The sequence below is a fragment of the Eurytemora carolleeae genome, unplaced genomic scaffold (assembly GCF_000591075.1).
Source record: "Eurytemora carolleeae unplaced genomic scaffold, Eaff_2.0 scaffold2213, whole genome shotgun sequence".
Classification (NCBI taxonomy): Eukaryota; Metazoa; Arthropoda; class Copepoda; order Calanoida; family Temoridae; genus Eurytemora; species Eurytemora carolleeae.
The window spans coordinates 1-18,398 of record NW_019398113.1 but is presented as its reverse complement, the minus strand read 5'-3'; the positions used below and the strand labels follow the sequence as shown (position 1 = coordinate 18,398).

Sequence of the window (18,398 nt, the reverse complement as noted above, 5' to 3'; positions counted from 1 at the left end):
CCCCCGGAAAATCGATAAAAATGTAACCCCCCTGGACATATTTCTGACTACGCCCCTTATTACGCTGTAAGTCCTTTTAATTATGTTATATTATAGATAGTTTGTTTATCATCCTGCGGAAGAAGAATCAACAACTCTCGTTCCTCCACGTCTACCATCATGCTACCATGTTTGGTCTATGGTGGATAGGTTAGTTCAAAAATTTCCCACTAGATGGTTAACATTAATTTCTTTAATGTTTGGTATAAGGTGGATGGGTTAGTTTAATAATTTCCCACTAAATAGTACACATTAATCTGTATAGTGATTGGACTATGGTGGATAGGTTAGTTCAATAATTTCCCGCTAGATGGTACTATACCGGACAAAAGTCAGGTAGGTGGGAAGGTACCTAAATACATAACTACTCAGAGTCAGAACTAGCACAACTAGTCAGTCTGCGTAGTTTCTCTAGGCACTAGGCACGTTCTATACTGCAGTAGATAGGTTCTACATATTACATCAAATACAAGGTCCTGCACACACTTTATATATAGATTGAAAATGGCTGATTATTTATTTTTATCAATTAATAACAAAATACATGAAAATTAATTTGAAAAAAAGTATTTTATTTGCTCTATTTGACATTGTCGCACTCGGTGTACCTCCATATACCGGACAAAAGTCTGGAAGGTGGGAAAGTACCTAAATGCATAACTAGCACAACTAAATTGTATATTTTATTCCAATTGATAAAAAACATTGCCGAATATAAAGTGTATGTGAACCCCGCTAGATGGTATCTATCTAAAACGGGATGATTCATTTGGTGTACCGTTCCGTTTTTCCGTCTAAAGTCCTTCTTTATACTACTACATGCTCTACCTGCCTATAAGTTGGCATTGTACTTCAAATGAACCGGAAGTTTTTAGTGGCTGAGAATGATAGTTCAAAATATCACCGGTAGATGGTGAATTTAGTAGAATATTTTTTACTTAACAGAATATTGTAACACTGACCACTATACCAAATAGTAATTATTGTATTTCATTTAGCTTTGGAATCATTAAACTTTATTTTAGGAACCAAGTATGTGGCCGGGGGGTCAAGTTTTCTAGGAGCGATGTTTAACTGTGTTGTACATGTATTTATGTACACCTACTATGCATTGGGTAAGTACTGTTCATTTTGATAAGAAATGCTTTTTTTTGGGGCAGAAATTTTCTCTTTAACAAGAAGGTTTAAGATGTATCAGATCATCTTAACTTTATCTTAAGCGATATTAAACCCCCGCGGCGCTAACACCAAAATTGTATTACTAGATAATTATGAGATTTGATGGTAAACAACCTTTTCATGTCCTGGGGATAAACATTTTTATTTTTTTATCTTATTTGTTTCAGCGGCCTGTGGTGAATCCATGAAACCGTATCTTTGGTGGAAGAAATATTTGACCCTCATCCAGGTAAATATATGTTCCATTAAATATTGGGACACCCTGTAAGTTCCATTAAATATTGGGACACCCTGTAAGTTCCATTAAATATTGGGACACCCTGTAAGTTCCATTAATTATTAGTACACCCTGTGTGCACCATAAAATATTAGGACATCCAGAGTCAGTCCAATTAAATATTGGGACAATCCTTTAATTATTATCAAATCAAATCAAATCAAATATCATTTATTTACGTATAAAACATAACATTAAATATGATTAATCATCATTACAGGGGATAGATCAATTGATTTATTTTCTGCGTACTAGAACACCCTAGTAGTCCCCTGTATGTCCCATATTAGTACACCCTATTAGTCCCCTGTATGTTCTGCGTATTAGTACACCCTATTAGTCCCCTGTATGTTCTGCGTATTAGTACACCCTATTAGTCCCCTGTATGTTCTGCGTATTAGTACACCCTATTAGTCCCCTGTATGTTCTGCGTANATACAGGTTGTCCCACGAAACATGACAGTTGGTGAATATTTTTGAATGTCTTTTTCCATTCAAGACTTTTTTGCAGTTTATTTCGCTAAATAAATCTTTTACTCAAATTAATTTAACTTTGAAATCAATTTTACTAATAGATGACTCCCATATAATATTTTTTATTATTGTCTTTGGTATCAAACAACTTAACAAATTATGGAAGAAGACATTTTAAATTATTCACCAACTTTCATGTTTTGTGGGACACCCTGTATATTATTTTTGTATTAGTGTATTGTTATATAACAAGGCTTTTAGGGAGCTTAACGCGTCCTTTCCAGTAAATAATTTTAGCTTTCAGTTTTAACAGTTGCTAAAATCATTTCAAATTTTGGCGGATTTTTCTTTTCGAATTATCGCAATTTCAAAAAAAATTTCAACTATTTTCTAGGATTTGTTCTTCTATGTTGATGTTCCATAAACCTTCCCAATTGGGTCATGTGAGGCCCCACACAAAATTTGGGCTCGATCAGTTCGGCCGTTATGACGTTTATTAGATACAAACGGACAGAGACCCAAACTTACAAACAAACAGGCAGACAGACAAGAAAAGTATATATATAGATTGTATTAATTACTGTTTCAGAATCGGTTGCGATTTCCCGATGTGGATGCAGTACTCACTAGTTGGGTACATGTTCTCTTTTCTTGTACTCTTCTCAGACTTCTATTACAAGGTATAGTTGGTACATGTACTCCTTGTACTATTCCCAGACTTCTATTACAAGGTATAGTTGGTACATGTACTCCTTGTACTATTTCCAGAATTCTTTTGCAAGGTAGTTGGTACATGTATAGAGAGTTATGGGAAGAGCCCACATCACCGCACCATCCCCAAAGGGAGTAGCGGGGTGTCATTGATGGTTGGCCACGCAGGCCAAAGTGTGTACCACCAAGCATGGGTCAAGTTTAATGGCGTACTGCCACAAACCCTCTGCACACTTACCAGTTGCATGAAGGTCCAGAATTCTTTTGCAAAGTAGTTGGTACATGTACTCCTTGTACTAATCCAAGACTTCTATTACAAGGTATAGTTGGTACATGTACTCCTTGTACTATTTCCAGAATTCTTTTGCAAAGTAGTTGGTACATATACTCCTTGTACTATTTCCAGAATTCTTTTACAAGGTAGTTGGCTATTCTCAGACTTCTATTACAAGGTATATAGTTAGAACATGTAGTCCTTGTACTATTCTAAGACTTCTTTTAAAAGGTATATAGCTAGTACATGTACTCCTTGATACTATTCTCAGACTTCTAAGTTCTATTACAAGGTATAGTTAGTACATGTACTCCTTGTACTAATCTCAGACTTCTATGAAAAGGTATAGTTAGTACATGTACTCCGTGTATTTTATTACAAGGTATAGTTGGTATTGTACTCCTTGTACTATTCTGAGACTTCTATTACAAGGTATAGTTGGTACATGTACTCCTTGTACTATTCTCGGACTTCTATTACAAATTCACAGAATTAAACTTTTTTTGAGTCAGTAAATTACATTTTCTGTCACAACCCACAAAATTGATCAACTGAAGGTTTCAAGGGTACCCTTGTAAATCTGGCATTACTATCTTATGGTCACTTAAATTACGCTTACACTCCCTCTAATAATTTGATTTTCAAGCTACTAAGTAAAACTATAATTTTAACTTTATGTCCCACTGTAAAATTTAATCATTAAATTTATTTTTTAGGCTTATATCCAACAACGGAATGAGAAGCTTTTTAAGCAAAACGGAAACAGCAGGTCCAACAGAAAGAACGGAACCAAATCTAACGGAAACGGACAATCAAACGGAAAACAAAACATTGCAAACGGAAAGAAAAATTTGTGATAGGACTGCTAATTATTCATTGTTACTCACGGTTAGAAGACACTAACATTTTGTTCAAACAAAATTTTAGACATTTCAAAATATGTGGGTTATATCTAACATTCTGTTCTATTACGAACAAATGTTAGAATTTGGTCTAACAGTCTTGAATGAGTTCATGTTCAAATTTCTCAATGTAATTATTGAATTTTTTGAAGTCCTGAAAAATTATCATTAAGTTCAGACTTTAGAACTGGTCTTAAAAAAAGGGTTACCCACAAAGGATGAGACTCAAAGACAAGTGTACAGATTACATATCTTATTTTATTTTATCTTATAAATGGCCCCGTAAAGCTTTTTATTTGTTTCTTTTTTTGCTAATTAGTTTGATGAACCTGGCTAATTCTATATTGGGGGAAACCTGGATTTATAAATTTCATTTCAGCATATTTCAACAGTTTTAGGTCGTTATTAAAGCCTCTTCCTTTTTGGGTAGTCCTGTAACTTATGCAAAAAAGTGCAATTTTAAAAGACTTGCTTGGTTGTCATGTTTATTGCATTTTGTTTTGTTTTTACAATTACCAAAGGTACTGTCAGCAAAATTTTGATTGATCCTCTGTAAAAAAAAACAATGCCTTTGTGCAGAAATCCACAACAAAACGAGCAAGACAATGGTTAAAATTGATCAATTCTAACATTGTTAACAGGTGTTGGAAAATATCTTGTGGGGATCGCTAATGACACTTTTCAATACACGGCACTCAAATTACAACTAACAGGACTGTAGATATAATTTTAAGCGACCCTCCATTGTAAGGGTACATGTCTGATTCACACGGTACCCTTTACTATCTGAGTAATAATGTGTGTTTCAGTAGACAACCACTGGCTACTAAATATTATCTGATAAAAAAGAATGTATACTACCTTACACTCATTGCTTGACAACCTAAAGGTTTAATCGTAACGGCTCTGTGTTGTATAGATAGATCAGGATGAATTTCTTGTAATATCGGACATAAGATTCATCTCATCTTTTCTGCAACCCAGGGTATATAATAAAGATTTGATCTAAATAAAATAAGCAGAAAAAAGCATAATAGAATATGCTAAATATAAATCAATATAGAATATAGAAAAAAGTTTCTTATTTAAACTAAAAAACTGATCAATTGACAGAAACAAACGTTGCATTATACAGTGTTGTCTAAACAAACAAACATGCATCTTTTATTTTCCTTGTATCTTGCAAGTGGTTATATCTTAAGTCCGCGCCTTTTAAAAGGACACCAAATCGATCTTTTATCCTTTTTACTTGAATGCTTAACAGGGACTAAAAAATGCGTGGATTTCTTGAAATCAGGTTCCTAGGCCAGCACAAGCCACTATAATGCTTCAATACCAGCGCTGGAAATTTTAATTATACATCATAGTTGAAGAGGAAATTTAAATCTTATAAAACGTAAAACTTACATAGGTAAAACTCAATTGCTAAAAATTCTCATAATAATAAAAAATATCAAAGAAACTCCGAGAAATCCAACTCCAACTCGACATCTTCTTCTTTTCTCCAAGTCTCAACCTCCACAGAAGCAGCTAACTTCTGAACATTGGTCAATACTTTAGCAGGTTTCTTCTTTTTCCCTTTGATTTCCTCTTATCCGGAAAGAGCTTTCTGGCTTTAAGTATTGGAAAACTAAAATCCTTCAAAAATATCTCTTCATCCACTTCCACAATCTCCATTATGATAGATCCATCCCCATTGTCTAGAATCATTTCAGATTCCGGATCAATGGTAAAATCACCAGACTTAGTCTTTTTTGAATCTACAATTTTAGCTCTTGTTCAATTCTATTTGCCTCTCTTTCTGCTTCCTCGGCCTGTTGATCAGCATTATCTTTTTCCTCTTCCTTCTCACCTGCAGCAAATGCATAGATTTCTCCCTTAATGCTTTTCCTCATCTTTCTTTCTTCTCAAAGTCTCATCAGATACAAGGCCAGGCATGGATTCCTCTGGTCCTCTCTAAAGTATCTCTAATTGTTCTTATTTTTTTGCTCTACTCTTCCCCTTTTAATATGACCTTTTGCTGTTGATACAATAACTTGTATTCCCACAGATTCATATACCTGCACATCTACGTCTTGAAGGAATAGTTTTGAGCACTGCAGTGCTTTCAGCTGTGTACCTGAGTCAACATAAACTTTATAAGCCTATGCTTCAGCTTGATAGGTTCCAGAAGCTTAATAGCATCGTCAACTGTTACAATTGGAGTCTCATTTGGCTTTCTGGCACCTCCCATTTTTTTATTCATATTCAGCTCTGAAAAACCTGGCGATAAAACGTCTAACTCAGTCATCTATTTATTTGTATCCCAGGAGTTAAATACTTTCTCCATCTTAACTAGCCTTTTCCCCAGGAGGAAGTCCACTTTTCACTATGTATTTTAATGAGAAACCTCCTGTCTTTAATATCTCCGATACTTCTTTTATCTCCGATACTTCTTTTATCTGAGAACTAACCTCAGTTGTTTGAGCTCCAGGTAATAAATTGTTTACATATCTGTCACTTACTATGCAATTTAATGCATTAGGAAATTCCGTAATACCTATCTGGGCAAACTCATCTTAAGCAAAACCTGCCTGTGCCCCAGTTGGAACAATGCCATACCAGGCTCGCAACATTACCCATACTTCTGGTTCTTTTCCAGGGTCAAGTGACTCATGGTAAAAAAATCAGTGAATATGGAAATGCCGATTCATCAAGGAATAGTTGATTATGTAATTTACTGATATCAGAGCTCCTCTTGACCAAATAATGAGATCAAATATCATTCCAAGAGTATTTTCTCCCTTTGCCAACATCTGATTCAATCCCGTCAAGGTGGGATCAACCACCATACAGATTGGAGTTGAGACCATTCTTTGAACATCAGTCTATATGATGAGCATGACAGAATGGAGCCTTATTGCATCTTGGATCTTCTGGTCTAACTCTGTTAACTTCACCATAAATTTACTTTCTACTAGTTCAGCATGAGCCCTTCTCATGCCTCCTAGCATTAATTCAGGTTTTCTACACTGGGGTAATGAAAACCTTCTTTGCCTGCACAAAATTATCATTTTCATGATGCTTTTTGATCAAAAAATCATCTGGATTCTTCTTAAATGGTAGTTTGACTATGATCTTACCTGTAATTCTATTGACTGTAACACTTTGCTCCATGATGCTTTGTTCCATAGATTCCTGAAGAGAAATTGCAGTGTTTTGTGGTGATCTTTTGCACTCTTGGCATGATGAACATTTACTGCATCTGTAATCCCCACCAGATATAGTGTTTTCAATATCATGGACTCACATTATGAACTTGGAACACAACATTTAAACTTTAGATTTTGCTTCATTGTAGAAAAGTGAATTTTTCCCAAGTAATTCTCCATGATCATGCGAAAATCAGAGAAATCTGATCTTAATTCATGATGATGCTCTTTTTACATAATAGGATATTAAATGGAGCAAAACCCTTTTCCTGTGCGTATTCAATGCAACCTAGACACACTAATGCATCTGGGAAATTGTCTGAAAAATTGCATGGCCTTATAATACAGACACAATAACATATGCAATTCACCTTTGTTTTTTCCCATCTCTCTGCTGGTTTCATAGTTATTGATACCAAACACTCAGCCATGATTATGACCTTCAAGTGGACATGGGAATTTCAAACCAGGTGAAAACCATGGCTTTGGGGGAGAATTATTAGTAACATGAACAGTAACCTCCTCATCAGATGAATTTTGTACACTACTAGCCATGAATGCTGTTTGGATTTAGACTTCAATTGAGTCGTACTTGATTTATTACCATTATTCCCACACTGGGCTGAGGAAGATATACCCTTGTGTGGCTTGACTATATTATGTTCAGTTTTAACATACTCTTTTAACAGTGCAAAAGTATGTATCCCGTAAGGATTGTCCCAGTCTAACTTTCTGTCTGCAAACTTCCTATGCAATTGATCTGAATCTTTGCCTGGCAGAATTCCATTCATTGACAATAGCAAATTATGTGAACCAATAACTCTTGTAATGCAGCTATAGATATCTCTGGTACTTCAGAAAATTTGTCCAGACGCTGGATTCCAGCAGCAAAGTTAGAGAAGAAATAATATCTTTCTCTCTTATCTCCTTGTGTTGGTGATTATATAGAGATAGATCACTTACTCATAATCCGGAGAATCAGGAAACTCGGCCTACAGTTCATAGATCAAACCCAGAGGAATCCAGGCCTGGCCTTGCATCTGATGAGACTTTGAGAAGAAAGAAAGATGAGGAAAAGCATTAAGGGAGAAAGCCAGAATTCTAAGAGCAGAGACTGTTTCTAAAAGACAACAAGCTGCTCAACTTCAAAGTGAAGGGGAGAGACTGGGTGCCCAAGCTGATGATTTGGATAGAGAGGTGGTGGATATGGAATGACAGGAACCCATGTTGGAACAGAGGATTGCAGAGGTTGAATCAAGACATGAAGATTATGTCTGGGAAAATATAGACACTGAAACATCAATCAATATGTATAGAGATGCTTCGAGGCAGAGACGAGATCAAGAGGCCGGTCTAAGACAAGAGGCTGAGAATAAGAAAAGAGAGGCTGAGAGGTTGGGTGGTGAGGCTAGGCAGAGCTTTCTTTCAGGAATAGATCATAGATCTCACGGAAATATGGCGCAAGCTAATCCAATACTTTGCCATGTGGAACAGCTGTTAAATGAGGCAGAAGAGCTTGATTGACAAGCAAATGAACATCTCAGTCAATTAGAAAGGAACAGCGATGAAGTTCAAAATCTGATGGCTCATGTAATTGACAACGCTAGATTCAGAGGTGAACTCAGACAAGCAATGGCAGATTTTCAAAATAAGTTAGCTGAGCTAAGAAGTCAGCTACAGGAAAAAATTCTATGCATTTGCTGCAGGTGAGAAGGAAGAGGAAAAAGATAATGCTGATCAACAGGCCGAGGAAGCAGAAAGAGAGGCAAATAGAATTGAACAACAGCTGCAATTGTAGATTCAAGAAAATCAAGCCTTCAGAGGCTCTGGAGGTTCTTGGGGCAATGGAGGGTCAGGAGGATCTGGAGGTGCCAGTGGGTCTCAAGGATCTTAGGGTGTCGGGGGGTCTGGAAGTTCAGGAGAATCTTTTGGTGCCCAAGGTGCAGGAGGTTCAGGAGGTTAAGGAGGATCTTGGGGTGTCGGAGGTGCTAGAAGTTGGTGATCTTGCTCTTAACTAGTGCCTTGACAATGTCACTTATGATCCTATCCGCAGTACCATACTCTTCGATTAGTCTAGTCTTTATCTGTGCATAATTGTCAGAAATATCCTCCAATTCAGCTTTAATTGGTTCAGAAAGTTGATTGAATAATTGATTAGCCTTTTGTCTGGAATTACCCCAGCCCATGAGTGCCATTTCCGCATCATCAAAAACTTCATATATTGTTTAGGAAGCATTATTTGTAAAAATATGCAAGTGATCAAGGTTTCCCTTTCCAGTAGTACTAACATGGGCTTCAGATTGTACATATAACTGCTCCATATCAAGGATCCAATTTTCTGCTTTCTCTAATAGGTCATTTACAACCAATATTGATCAGGGAACCTAGTCTCATAAAAAGGTATAAGATTGAATGTTTCAGTAAACAACCTCTGGCAACTAGATATTATCTGGTAAAAAAGAATAAAAACATATTCTACCTTCCACTCATTGCTTGACAAGCTAAAGGTTTGATCGTAACCGCTCTGTGTTGTATAGATAGATGAGGATGAATTTCTTGTACTATCGGACATCAGATTCATCTCTAATATAAGGATATAATAAGGATTTGATCTAAATAAAGATCAACGATAAAAATAAGCAGAAAAAAATATAATAAAATAGGCTAAATATAAATCAATATAAAGTATCGAAAAACGTGTCTTATTTAAACTTTAAAACTGATCAATTGATAGAAATAAACGTTGCATTAAATATTGTTGTTGAAATAAACAAACTTGTACCCTTACTTCCCTTGTATCTAGCAAAAAGTGATTATATCTTGAGTCCAAGCCTTGTAAAAGGACACCAAATCCATCTTTTATCCTTTTTACTTTAATGCTTCACCGGGACTAAAAAATGCGTGGATTTCTTGGAATCAGGTTCCAAGGCCAGCACGAGCCACTATACTGCTTCAAATTTAAATCTTATAAAACACACAGAGTGAGTCAAAACTCACGAAACAATGTGGAAGATATCATCGTTTTCCTTTCTTGAAATGAGTTAATTCTGTCAATTTCCTTGGTTGTCCATGTTTGGTTAATCCGCAAGTCACTTTTCAAAGAAACCAAGCTTTTAAAATATTATTATCATTACATATAGCTCAGACAAAGGATGAAAGAGTACCATTGTGAATTGACCATGTTATTCTTTGAATAGAATGTCAACTAAAAATACACAGACAGTCCCTTTAAGAAACTAATGATCTCTCTTAAAATATTATTTAGTCAAATTTCAATAAAAACTAGTTTAATGTTAATTACATTTTGTTACCTCGTCCTCTTGTTGTAAAACGTGTAGATATAAATAAAGTTGAAATTAAATAACTTGCTCTTTATTTTTTAAATACTCTTACAAGGGAGTGATTTGCTTGACATGGTAGTTGAGCTGAAAGTGCAATATTATTGTAGAGAAAAACTTTAGAATTCATTTTATAACAATTTGATACAATTGCTTTGACAAATACTATTCTACAAACTAGTTCCATGTATACAAATAGATTGAGATAAATATACCATCGGAAATACGTTATTAAAATTCATTTTAAAATCTTACAAGTTTCTTCAAATTCTTTTAGCTATGGTCGCTTGTTAGAGGTTTTCTTCATTTTAATTTTGAAGACGGCATTTTAAAGAAATCTGCGAATAAAATTATAGAAACAGCAAAGGTGACAATGATATTGATAACGAAATACTCGATTCTACGGTTCTATTCTATACTATGGCTTTCTATGATAATTTCTTTTAAGAAATATGTTCTTTAACATCATATTTGTCTTTCATTATTTATACATGTTTTGTCCGGGTTATTAAAAAATTGTAAAAAACGTTTCTTCTGCTGACTGAATTACCAGCTGAAATATTACAAACGACTTATCACTCCTATTTAAAAAGTGTACACTGTAAAAATGGATCATTGGTATTAAATTAATCTAAAAGTTTTCTACACAATACTACACGTTCATGCTCAACCATGTCTAGTAAGTCACTCCCTTTAAATACCAAGATTTAAAGGTTTCCCTCTAACTTCCATGGTCATACAGGGTGTCCCATGAAACATGACAGTTGGTGAATAGTTTTGAATGTCTTCTTCCATATACTGTATTAGATATTGAACACTTTTTTGTTTATTTTCTTTAAAAAATCTTTTACTCAAATATATTTCACTTTGAAATCAATTTTACTGTAAGTTGACTCCCATCCCATACAATATTTTTTATTATTCTCTTTGGTATCAAACAGCTTAACAAATTATGGAAGAAGACATTTTAAGCCACTCACTAACTGTTTTGTGGGACACCCTGTAGTTGAAAACAAACAAACAAACAAACATGCAATCAACCATCATTCCGTAGAAGTCAAGGTTTGAGCCTTCCTCAAAAATAATCGCAAATACGATTATTAACAATTGGTTTCAACACAATTGTCTACAAGTGTGGCCAACTGACGGAGTAAAGACCAAGTCAACGCCCAACTTCACGCTAACAGCCAAATAGGTATAGTCCATCTCGGATCCTTGGTACTATCCCAGTTTGAAACTGTATAATTTATTAAATGCGAAGGGTGCCCGTGCAATGCATAATGTAAATAGCTGGAACAAGAATTCGACTTTTAAACTCAAAATTTTACTTTAAATAGTCCAATGAACATAAGCCTGTTGAATCAAAGGAGGCCTCGAGGTTTATCAAAGGTTGGTTTCCCTAGGGAGGTCAGGTTACGGAGCCTATGGTCTCAAGGGGGTCTATATTTATCACATTGATTTCCCCACTCTCTACTACTCATCCATAGTCCACAACAAACAAAAGAATTGTTTATTTCAATCCTAAAATAAGAATATTTTTAACAATATACCATTGAAATATTTAACTGTGTTCAATGTTAGATTTTATGAAGGTTCTTCCTATTTGCTGGTAAAAGCAGAATATGAGGGGTCTAGTGATCAGAAAAAAACTTTTATTACTTCTGAAAAATAAAATATCCGTTTGGTTTCACTGCACTATGTAGTTCTTTATATTTGTCGGAGTCTAAGAAAGGTTGGGTTTGGGTTTACCGGAGAATAATTTTGGTTAAAGACGACCTTACAACGGAGTAAGTTATAAAGGTTAATGGTGTTCAAAGTGTTGCAGTGTAAACAGACCCATTTCACTTAATATATGATTTAAAAACTTAATTTGCTTTGTAACAGCATCAAATGTACTTGAGTATTGCATAAAATTGTCTTCCTATTCTACAGTTTTCTGGTTATCACTGTAATATAACTATTTGCGTTGTAAAAGCACCAAAATATTTCTATGATGTCGTCTTTCATTTGCATTGGTTTCTGGTTCTCGCAGTAGCTGTCTGGTTCTATAGATGGGACTCTGTAAGCTGTGGAATAGGAAGACGATATTTAAGCAATCTATCTGTACATAATATTACTAGAAATTCAAGGCGCTTCGCGCCCTTCTTTCTAGCCTTATAGGGCGCTTCGCGCCCATCTTCTAAATTAATTATGAGCATGTTCTCTTTAAAACAAAAACGAAACAGCTATATACACTTCTAAAAAACAAATTTAGAAATTAAAATATATTTATTTCAGATGTTAAAAATTATTTTCATGTTTTAAAATTTAGAAATTACAAAAAATAATGGATTATAGAATAACAATATAACGAGGGTATATTCCATTATTTCAGGAAAATAAAGATGTTTTAAAGGATTGTTAATAAATAAAAAAGCAGGCTTTAAAAATTCAAATAATTAATTTTTTGTTTACAAATGGGTCAAGATTTTAAAAAGTAAAATTGGAGTATATACAGTAAAACCCTTTATAACGAATACATCGGAAGAATTTATCAAATGTCGTCTTGACAATTTTTCAATTAGTTTTATACTATATTACGTAAATTTCAGTATTAAATAAATAAATAAATAGCCATGAATATGCGGGAAGAGTTTTAAAGAGTTCCATTTTATCATTTAATTAAAAAACTAAATATCTGCAACATTCCATTATCAGAAAGTGAATAATACGACATTTGATGAATACTTTCGATGTATTCATTATTAAGGGTTTCTCTGTAGCCCAAGATAAATATCATTAAATATCATAAATTATCATTACGATAATTTCAAAAACATATTGAATGACAAAAATGGAAGATGGAATGAAATGAATACTTCCGGAAGATTACAATTATAAAGGGACTGTTAACGTACTTTAAAGTGAATCCCCATTTAAAAATTGCATATTCAACTCACAACGGTACAATATAAAAAATTTTCGCCGACAAATTTTTCATGTTTTTGCGAAATAAGAAATGCGATAAATTTGCGAAAAATTTCGAAAATTTTGGGAAATGCAAAAAATTATATGAAAAAACTTGTACTGCTGAGCTTTCAGAGCAAAGAATTCTACAAGTTTTTTTGTGTAATTAATAGTTTAACGCAATTTTTTCCGCGAAATTTTGCATTGTTTTCCAATTTTTTCGCTTGATTAATATTCGTTTTTGCTGGAAACCCTGATTATAACCTGATTAACACAAAAAGAGAAAAAAAATATTTATGCCCAGGCGATGGTTTAAAGGGTACGTTGTTTATGCAACTCTTCAAATGGAGAATCTTTTAATTTATGTCAACAGTCCCTTTAAGTGGAAGATTTAAAATAAGAAATTGTGATTTCGTGGCACTAGAGTTAAAGAGACACCTTGTAACAATGGAAGATGGTTATAATTAAGATTAAACTATACTTAACTTGAAAATTTAACCAAAAAATATAAACAATCCACTAAAAACTTGGTAATTTTGGAAATGAATTTCAGTTCTTTAATATAATACATTGTAGGATTTAAACACTTTCAGTGAATGAGATGTTTTTCAAGTAATGAAACAAAATAGTGGAAGTTCAAAATTTTAACCATAAAAAATTGGTAAATGATAAAATTGAGCTTTTTAATCTTTCCTAAAGCTTTACTTTTCTTTTAAGGGTCAAACAGTAAATAAAGAAATTTTAAAATTGAGGTCCAAATTTAATTTCTTCAAAGTTGAGTTCTTATAAATAATTCTCATCATATTTTCCAGTTTTGTTAAAAACTAACTAAGTGAGTTAAAGTTTACATTTCATGTAACATTCTGGCGAACATCAATGTGTACAATAAGTATACATTGTTGTGTACAGTAATTGTACAAAATTGCGTACACTCAGTGTACAACTTGTACACAACGAAATATTATTGTGAACACAAAGCAATATTCTTTTGTACAGTAAGTGTACTTTAATATGTACACTGAATGCATTGTACAAGTACAATGAATGTACATTGCAAATTTATGCGTACAATGAATGTACATTCATATGTACAATAAATGTACATTTATGTGTGCGTTTACTTTTATATGTAGACTGAGTGTACATTATGTCCAATGTGCATAAGGTAATCTGAACTAACGATTATCACTAACAAAGCACCATCACACAATTTTTAACATATTGTTGAACGCCCTTTAAGCGAAGACTTTTGAACCGAAAAAATTCTAACTTCTAATAAAAAGATACCAAGAACAAAAAGAAACCAAGTGAGCGGAAAAAGTTGATATTTTAATGAAATTAGCATTCATATTTTACAAATTCTGATTTGAAATGTTTCAACATTTTAGTTTATCGCTAATACCAGAAATTCCAGCTTCTAGCTGCACAACGTTAGAAAGTTTTAAAATCTTTAAAAAATATCTTCCAAATTCTGTATCACAGGCTCTGTGAGTGCAATTTACATGGGAAAATATTTATTTCCCCAAACTAAATTTTTAATTTTTAATTTAAATTGCGAAAAAGGAAAATATCTTAATTATNGAATATATTTATTTCCCCAAACAAAATTTTTAATTTTTAATTTAAATTGCGAAAAAGCAAAATATCTTAAACATCAATTTTTTTTAAAAATATATACATCCGAAAATTTGCGCGCGAAGAAAATTTGATTCCGATTCATGTAATAAAGGCAAGTTTTTTCTTTAAAAAACCCTAGACTGGAGGGATAAGCCGTATAAAATTGACAATGCGTACAATATACAGTACATAGCACAAATGTACATAGCGTACATAATAAATATAATGCAGGGTTGATTTTCTAAAAATGACTTTTGGACTGGTTTTCTTAGGAAGAATTTCCATATTATTTCACATAGCAAAGATGATTTTTTAATAAAAACCTAGACATAGACACCGCTTAAAAACTTGTTTTATAAGGCTCTGTCTTCAAAATTAAACATTTTTTTATAATAGCAAAATGCTTGAGGTGTGTTGAGAATATATGTAGCGAAATAATATCAAAAATGTTCCTTTTTTCTTCATATGAACTCTACTAACACTAGTCTGGAATATTCAGTTTCTTGAGATATATCACACTCTGGTTTAATCACTGCTGCGCATATCTGTAGAATTGCCGCACATGATTATATAATTTCGCAGCCTTTTCGGGTTCCGTAGATTTTCTTGACTTGAGGAAATATCGTCTTTCTTATAAAACTATTCTGAGCAGCCACCTGCACAAATAGTTTTATATTAAAATTAATTTTATTTACAGTGTCATGTAAGATTTACAACAGTACCCTTTGAACCTTAGTCTGTTCAACGATCATGGATGAAATATAATTTTTTAATATTGATTATTTTCAAATTTGTTTTCTTTACAAATGTAACTTGAGAATTTCTGCAACAAAGAAAAAGAATAAATTGATGAATTATTTACTAGAAAATTTAAATGAGTTACCTTTTTGTTGTCCATATGGGAATGTAAAATCTCTTTAGTTTTGATACCGGGCCTGGAATAGATCTTGTTAAAAACTTATTGTTAACCTTATGATTACACTTATTATCAAATATTAAGTAAACAATAAAATTTTCTATCTAAATATTTAAGATATTCATTCATTTCTTTTATTTTCTTTCTTTAAAAAAAACAACAATAAATTTATCAATCAAGCAAGCAACCAAGCAACCAAGCAGCCAAGTATCCAAGCAACCAAGCAACCCTGAAACCAAGCACCCAATCAATAAATCAATCAATCAAACAATCAATCAAACAACCAACCTACTAATCCATCAATCAATCAATCAATCAATCAATCAATCAATCAATCAATCAACCAATCAATCAACCAACCAATCATTCAACCACTCAATCAATCAATCAACCAATCAACTAATCAATCAATCAATCAGTCAATCAACAAACCAACCAACCAATCGATCAATCAACAATTCAACTTATCAATCATAAATCAATTAACCACTCAATTAATCTATCATACTATCACTTAATCTCTCATACTATCAATTAATCTATCATACCATCAATGAATCAACTAATCAATGTATGACCTGTGAATGAGGAAAGCATTATCAAGAATATGGAATTCATAATCCAAGACACACATCTTGTATCCCTGTAATTAATCAAATCAGATTTAGTCATTTTAAACTTCAAGCAGAACTATTTCCTTTCAGAGTGTGACTTACTTAGCATTTTCTCTAATAAAATATATTTCGAATTTCTTTTTTTGAACATTTTTTTCTTTCTAAATTGATAACACTCATTGACCACACTGCTCAGAACTGCTCAGAACACAAAATGACTTTCTAGGAAATTCTAAATGTTATTCAAATAGTTTTTAAATCTTCTTTAAATAAAAGGAAGAATGCGAAGAAGTGGGAAAGGCCGTGTTTTTGGCAAAAATTTAAATATCTATTTGTGCACTTTTTAGGGTGGATGAGCTTCCCCTGTTTTCCGACTTTTATTTTGTAAAAAAAAATTCATAACATTTTACCTATTTCAGTTTCAAATCTTTTTTTAATAATATATCCTTTTTTCAGCGAATTAAAGTTTTTCAAATAATTTTAATTTTGTCATTAATCATAATTAAGTAAGTATAATTTCTTTTTGAACCGGACTCAGCTCCTGATTAAATATCAGATTTTGTAAGTAAAGTTGTAATGTAAAGATTTTAAAAATATTGATTCTCTTTCTTAATCAGAATGAAGCGGCCTAACAATCTCATTGTTTTTTTATTTAAGTTCTACAAACTGTATCATCTACCTGCGTCATTTTATCTGCACGGCCCTCCCACGTCAATCTCTCATCATAAACTGGTTCCTGAAATTATTTTTTTTTATTACAAATTCGCAACTTTAAATTTGAGAAAATCCGCCATTTTAAATCTTAAAAAAATCTTTAATTCAAAGCTACTTGAGCAAATCAAAAAGCTATTTTATCTATTTTGTAAAATATTGATCAAGTTTGTCAGATATGAATATTTATCCATGATTGAGTATTTAATAAAAACATCCATTATTTGTCCCAATGTATATTGGTTCCCAATATTGGTATTAATAAAACATACATTATTTGTCCCAATGTTTATTGATTCCCAATGTTGGTATTGATAAAAACTCACATTATTTGTCCCAATATATATTGGTTCCTAGTGTTGGAATTGATAAAAACTTACATTATTTGTCCCAATATATATTGGTTCCCAATGTATATTGGTTCCTAGTGTTGGAATTGATAAAACTCACATTATTTGTCACAATGTATATTGGTTCCTGGTGTTGGTATTGATATAAACTTACATTATTTGTCCCAATGTATATTGGTTCCTGGTGTTGGTATTGATAAAAACTTACATTATTAGTCCCAATGTATATTGGTTCCTAATGTTGGTATTGATAAAAACTCACATTATTTGTCCCAATGTATATTGGTTCCTGGTGTTGGAATTGATAAAAACTTACATTATTTGTCCCAATGTATATTGGTTCCTGGTGTTGGAATTGATAAAAACTTACATTATTTGTCCCAATGTATATTGGTTCCTGGTGTTAGTATTGATAAAAACTCACATTATTTGTCCCAATGTATATTGGTTCCTGGTGTTGGTATTGATAAAAACTTACATTATTTGTCCCAATGTATATTGGTTCCTGGTGTTGGTATTGATAAAAACTCACACTATTTTTCCCAATGTATATTGGTTCCCAATGTTGGTATTGATAAAACATACATTATTTGTCCCAATGTATATTGGTTCCTGGTGTTGGTATTGATAAAAACTTACATTATTAGTCCCAATGTATATTGGTTCCTGGTGTTGGAATTGATAAAAACTTACATTATTTGTCCCAATGTATATTGGTTCCTGGTGTTGGTATTGATAAAAACTCACATTATTTGTCACAATGTATATTGGTTCCTGGTGTTGGTATTGATATAAACTTACATTATTTGTCCCAATATATATTGGTTCCCAATGTATATTGGTTCCTGGTGTTGGTATT

At 32.9% G+C, this 18,398-nt stretch overlaps 1 protein-coding gene and 2 long non-coding RNA genes across 6 annotated transcripts; 1 reads left to right on the top strand and 2 right to left on the bottom strand.

Annotated features, from left to right (window-relative positions):
* Positions 1 to 80: 80 nt before the first annotated feature.
* On the top strand, positions 81 to 5,470 carry LOC111716831 (elongation of very long chain fatty acids protein 4; the record flags this gene model as incomplete). Its single annotated transcript, XM_023492325.1, has 6 exons — positions 81 to 189; positions 1,065 to 1,154; positions 1,386 to 1,482; positions 2,364 to 2,407; positions 2,537 to 2,649; positions 3,671 to 5,470. Coding segments are annotated over 6 exons (594 nt in total), but the record flags the coding sequence as incomplete, so codon positions are not given.
* An 8,606-nt stretch (positions 5,471 to 14,076) lies between these two features.
* Positions 14,077 to 14,901, bottom strand: LOC111716830 (uncharacterized). Its single transcript, XR_002768612.1, has 2 exons — positions 14,453 to 14,901; positions 14,077 to 14,274 (listed from the first exon to the last, which is right to left on the bottom strand). It is a non-coding gene; the product is annotated as an uncharacterized LOC111716830 (long non-coding RNA).
* A 27-nt stretch (positions 14,902 to 14,928) lies between these two features.
* Positions 14,929 to 18,370, bottom strand: LOC111716829 (uncharacterized). Of its 4 annotated transcripts, none has more exons than XR_002768608.1 (5): positions 18,341 to 18,370; positions 17,158 to 17,214; positions 16,443 to 16,507; positions 15,832 to 15,883; positions 14,929 to 15,604 (listed from the first exon to the last, which is right to left on the bottom strand). It is a non-coding gene; the product is annotated as an uncharacterized LOC111716829 (long non-coding RNA). The 4 variants fall into 4 exon arrangements; XR_002768609.1 differs by lacking the exon at positions 18,341 to 18,370 and adding an exon at positions 17,570 to 17,827; XR_002768610.1 differs by lacking the exon at positions 18,341 to 18,370 and adding an exon at positions 17,516 to 17,543.
* Positions 18,371 to 18,398: the final 28 nt, after the last annotated feature.